General features: G+C 42.1%; 1 protein-coding gene across 3 annotated transcripts in view; it reads right to left on the bottom strand.

Moving 5' to 3' along the window:
* itsn2a (intersectin 2a) overlaps nucleotides 1-6,000 on the bottom strand; it is a 79,969-nt gene that overhangs the window by 48,224 nt on the left and 25,745 nt on the right. For all 3 annotated transcript variants that reach the window (XM_017714702.2, XM_017714703.2, XM_037537909.1), the window contains exon 3: nucleotides 637-729. In XM_017714702.2, the coding sequence (XP_017570191.1) occupies nucleotides 637-729 (93 nt within the window). The remainder of the gene's footprint in view (nucleotides 1-636; nucleotides 730-6,000) is intronic.

Below are 6,000 nucleotides of genomic sequence, written 5' to 3'. Positions count from 1 at the left end.
CACTGACCAACAAAATGTGAGGTGTCAGCTCTGGAGGTATAAAGAATGGCTGCAAATATCATATGTCACGACTGATTCTGTCCAGTAGTGTGTGTGTGTGTGTGTGTGTGTGTGTGTGTGTGTGTGTGTTTTATTTTATGTCTTGTTGTATTTTGTTATTTTCTGACCTTTTTGTAAACTGTCCTATATATATATATATATAAATTGTACTCATCATTGTTAATGTAACAGTGTGATGTTACTATTAATCATTCACTGTCACTGATCACACAGATACCATGATACTAGATACCATCTAGACTACATATCAAAGACAAGCATGCAACATAAGCTGTTATGACATTACACTTTATGCCATCATACATTAAGCCTCAGGATCAAATAAATGGTGAAAAAATGCACAATGCTGTGCTTTTCAGGAGAAACGCTGGAGCAGCAGGTCTGCAGGCATTTAGGCAGACAGTGGGTTTGTGTTTATGTGTGTCTGTGATTCAGACTGAACTCTGCATTCTGACTGAGACAAAGACGTCAGTGTTTCTACACTTCACACAGCAGAGTGTTTGCTTTTGACCCGGATTTGACTTCCACCCACTGTGGGTGTGTGTGTGGGTGTAGGTTGGATGTGTGTACACTCACCTGACACGTATCCCAGTGTGGGAGAAAGAGAGTCAAACTGTTTATCATGTTTGCCTCTTTCTTCAGGGGTTATAGCCCAAATATTAAACCCACCTGAGACAGAGAGAGAGAGAGAGAGAGAGAGAGAGAGAGAGAGAGAGAGAGAGGACAACATTAAGGTATAATAATGATTACTGGACTCTTCTTTACATCACTCTAACATGCCATGTCTGACCTCGTGTACACGGCTACTACAGCTACTATTGACACTACACTGTTCTGGGACTAAACTGCAGGGTCAGTGCGTTTCATTAAAAATACCCTTTAATCCTGGTTTAGGCTTCACCTGGGTCTGAGTCATGCTTCACTGTAGTTCCTATACATTGTATACTGGTTACTGCAGACATCATAGCAGTTACTGTAAAAGACAAGGTACTGTATTTACAGTGAACTGTAAATGAACTCAATCACAGCAGTAAAGCTCAGTGCTTCTGATTTGTCGTACTTCAGTGAAGAACAGATAAGGCTGGAAAAAACACTTAGAGAAATACTTCAAAGTGCTGAGAGCCGAATACTGAATACACTGTACTCAGTAACACATTCCATTACAACACACAGCTAAAAGTGACTGATTTATTTTACGCTGTTTCTTGCTGTGACTGGAGTTTTGTTCCTGTGGTTTTTCTCGTAATGTGGCTCCTGAAAAATGCAGTTATTCAAATGAATTCAACAGCGAAGACAAATTTCTCAACAGCAGTCTGAAATCTTTTCAAACTTTTCGTCCCTGGAGAAGACAAATGCACTCGGAGGAAAGCGCCAACCGCCACATCTGTTACGTCAGCTAACAGACGCCTGCATCACACTGAGTGATGAGGGGAGAGGGGGGGCCATCCTACCCACCCAGAGAGCGAGGCCAATTGAGCTCCTGGCCACGAATGGCTTAGTTTAACTCTTATCGCCTGCCTCAGTCCACCAGTGTTCCCATACTTCCACTGCTCTTTCATGACCTAAGCCAACAATCCACCAGGAACGACGTCTCACAAATCTGACACTTCAGTTAGTGCCACGTATGTGACGTGTATGTGCGCTAACGAGGAAACTGTTTAGGTCAGTCATCCCTCAAAAGAATACACTAATACTCAGAATAACTGTATTTTGACTACATATTCCCAGTGCTTATATTTCATTACATCCCAGTCCTGACAGAGGGGTGGGGAGAATTAGGTGGGTCGGCTTGAGGGACAGAGGCTTGAGCTGGAAAACCAGAGGCTGGCTTTTAGAAATCCATCGACCTATAGACTCACATTTAATGGACGAATCAAATACCTTCATATTCAGTCTCTCTCTCTCTCTGTCTCCCATTATACATCTCTCGTCCATTATCTCTCTCACTCTCTGCTCTCTCTCCCATTTTCACCCCCCCCCTCTCTCTCTCTCTCTCTCTCTCTCTCACTCACTCTCTCACTCAGTCTCTTTGTCCCATTATCACTCCCCCTGTCTCTCTCTCTCACTCACTCTCTCTCTCCCACTATCCCTCTCCTTCTCTCTCTCTCTCTCTCTCCCATTCCCACTCTCCCTCCTTCTCTCTCTCTCTCCCATTACCACTCTCCCTCCTTCTCTCTCTCTCCCATTACCACTCTCTCTCTCTCTGTCTCTCTCTCTCGCTCACTCTCTCTAATGGCCTCTAGTCTAATATCTGCTCTAAATAAAGAAATAGAAGAAGAAACATAAATAATTATAATAAATAAATAAGAAATAAAAATAATTTGTGGCCATGACTTAGTAAGACATGATCTCGTTTCCATGCCTAACGAAGTCGTGGCCACGCAGTATGATCTCTTTTATTATTATTACCATTATTATATTATTTTATTTTATAAATCTATCTATCTATCTGTCTATCTATCTATCTATCTGTCTGTCTGTCTGTCTGTCTGTCTATCTATCTATCTATCTATCTATCTATCTATCTATCTATCTATCTATCTATCTATCTATCCATCTATCTATATGTGATGTCACCAGCAGGGCTCTGTATGTTTCTGAGAATTACTGAGAAATATTTATCATTTTACATACATTTTTTTACAGTCTTCTTATCTTTCTTTTTCCTCTCCTAACTCAGTTAATTAATTAAAATGTATTATTTAGAGAATGAAAAATAGGCAGGTTTGATGAGTCCCATAAGAAATATAAACAAACTATGAATCAGTTTGCAGAACAAAGGGTACACATTTGGTCACATTTCAGATGCTGTGCAAAAACACATTACTGCATGATGTGATCCCAAACTTCAAGTGATGAGGACAAAACTGAGCATTTCCAAAAGTGGTGGGGACATGTCCCCATTATCCCTGGCCTAAAGTCACGCTATGTGTGTGTGTGTGCGCGTGTGTGAGAGAGAGAGTGTGTGTGTGTGTGTGTGAGAGGGTGTTTGTGTGTGTGTGTGTGAGAGAGAGTGTGTGTGTGTGTGTGTGTGTGTATGTGTGTGTGTGTGTGTGAGAGAGAGAGAGTGTGTGAGAGAGAGAGTGTGTATGTATGTGTGTGTGTGTGTATGTGTGTGTGTGTGTGCGTCTGCGTATGTGTGCATGTGTATGTGTGTGTGTGTGTGTGTGTGTGTGTGTGTGCGCGCGCGTGTGTGTGCATGTGCGTATGTGTGCTTGTGTGTGTATGTGTGTGTGTGTGTGTGTGTGTGTGTGTGTGTGTGTGTGTGTGCCTAATTGTGTGAGGACCTCAAATGTTAACCCTGTTTATGTATTCACAAGAAACAGGAAATACCACTGTGAGCCCAGTGGCACTTCCTGGTGGCAACATCTAATCCAAACATCTCTCTCCCTGCACAGCTAACCCAAACATCCACTCCTAAAGCCCTTCACAGCTCCTCCAGAGGACCAGCATGAGCAGCCACACAGCCACAGGCCTCTCGCACACCAGAGATGGCCGTAATCTCTGGAGTTTAAATTTTAAACTGCAGCAACCTTCAGAGCTGAGAGCAGAAACACACGGCCAGTCAGCTCCCAACCGGAGCACGGTGACACCTGAACTTGAACCCTGCTACATAACACTGACACAATCGTGCCATAAACACGTCAGAGCAGATTCCATATGACTTCATAAGCTATAATCACAGATTATGTGTGATAATAGAACACAGCAAAAATTAGCGTGCTCTAGAACAGCGTGAATGGATGGAGGACGTTCCCGAACAACACGAATGGAGTGGGCATTCTAGAGCTATGTGAATGTGCAGAACATTTTGGAACAGTGCGAATGGATAAAGAGCATTCTAGAACAGTATGCATGAGGAGAATGCACTAGAACAATGCACATTCTAGACAAAAAAAAGTAAGTGAGGAAAACTTTGTAGAACAGAGTGCATTAGCAGAAGATTCTAGAGAAGCGTGAATAAGAAAAAAACATTCTAGAACAGTGGGAACAGTGTGACCATAGAATGGAACGTGTCAACGAGGAAAACATTCTAGAATGAACATTCTGGAACTCTGCATGGGGAGAACATTGTAAATGGCAGAAGACTTGAACAGCGTGCATTCTAGAAAGGACTGAATGAGGAAAACATTCTAGAACAGTGTGACTGAGGGAACACCAGAACTGTGTCAATAGAGTGAACAGTCTAGTGCAGTGTGGATGAAGTAGATATTCTAGAACTGAACATTCTAAAACAGTGTGAATGAGGAGAACATTCTAGAACAGTGTGAATGTGGAAACATTCTGAAATGGTGTGAATTAAGAGAACATTCTTGTAACAGCGAGAATGGGGGGACCATTCTAGAACAGTCTGAATGGACGGAGAACGCTCTAGAACAGTGTGATTGAGGGGTACATTCTAGAACAGTGTGATTGAGGGGTACATTCTAGAACAGTGTAAATGAGGAGAACATTCTAAAATAGTGTGAATGGGGAGAACATTCTAAAACAGTGTGAATGAGGAAAAACATTCTAGAATGAACATTCTGGAACCATGCATGGGGGAAAACAGTGCAAATGGCAGAACACTAGAACAGCGGGCATTCTAGAAAAGATTAAAGGAGGAAAACATTCTAGAACCGTGTGAATGTGGAAACATTCTGAAATGGTGTGAATTAAGAGAACATTCTTGTAACAGTGAGAATGGGGGGCATTCAAGAACAGTGTGAATGGATGGAGAACGTTCTAGAATAGTTTGCTCTAGTTTACTATGTAGTAGGATTCAAGTAGTGTTGCCATGAGCAACAAACAATCAGTAACATTTCAGCCTTGCTGATGCAAGTATTATATCAAGTATTATATCAAGTATTATATCAAGTATTTAAAAATGCAGCAGTGGCTTTGGAACCCATTCATTTTTAGCACCTAACAGAGAAAATAGGTGGACTGTGTGTCTTGGTGGATAATAATCCTGATTTTTAACAAGAAACTATTGTCCTAATTATTGGACTAAATGAGAGTAATAAAACAGAGATGCTGTTGTGGCTCAGCTGGTGATACATTTCAGAAAACTGACTACATTCTGCTGAGCCTTTCTTCACTCAGAGCAATCCTTTATCTCCCAGTGAACTAGAACACTGTGGCGTGTTACACATCCATGCGAGACGCGGTGATAAGCAGAGCTAGAGAAATGCACACACACAAACGGTCCTTTACCACCTGTTTCAATCTCTCTCTGCTCACATTTTTGCCCTCGTCAGCAAGACTGTGATGCAGAAAGAGGTCGTCATGATTAATTAAGTGCTAGAATACGGACTCGTGTGAGGCTTTTCTCGGCAAAAATTAAACAGCATGCTTCTCTCTCTTACCTGAGAAACAAGAACATTTGACACTTTTTCATCCCTGGACAAGTCTTTTTGTGAATTAGCCATATTTTATGGAACAAAAATGAAACCTGAACAAGAGAAAAGAAAGAATGTGTACAGTTTAAGTTTGGAACAGGAAAAAAAAAACCCTCCCCTCTGCATTGTTGAGTGAGACTGGGTTCCGGAATCAGGTCCCTCAACAATGACACCATGGCAACGGAGTGTATCACTGTGGGAACCAGGCTGCGTCTGTGCCAAGGAGATCCACTGGGATATAACACAATCTCTGCTGTAGAAGAGCAGAGAAACACTGGCCTAATGTCAGCCTAGTATTGGCCTAATTCTGGCGTAACACTGGCCTAACACTGGTATAATGTTTGCCTGAAGTCAGCCCAGTAGTTGCCTAATGCCTGCCAATATGTACTTGCTGTCAGCCTTGTAGTAGTCTAATTCCTGCCTAATGTTGGCCCAGTTGTGACCTGAGGCTTGACCAATGTTGGCCTGATGGCAGCCTAGTAATAGTCCAACATTTGCCTAATGTTGGCCTGATGTCAGCCTAGTAATAGTCCAACACTTGCCTAATGTTGGCCTGATG

The sequence above is a fragment of the Pygocentrus nattereri genome, chromosome 4, assembly GCF_015220715.1.
Source record: "Pygocentrus nattereri isolate fPygNat1 chromosome 4, fPygNat1.pri, whole genome shotgun sequence".
In the NCBI taxonomy this organism is placed as follows: domain Eukaryota; kingdom Metazoa; phylum Chordata; class Actinopteri; order Characiformes; family Serrasalmidae; genus Pygocentrus; species Pygocentrus nattereri.
Note: the sequence above shows the minus strand (reverse complement) of the source record. Positions and strands in the feature narration are given on the sequence as shown.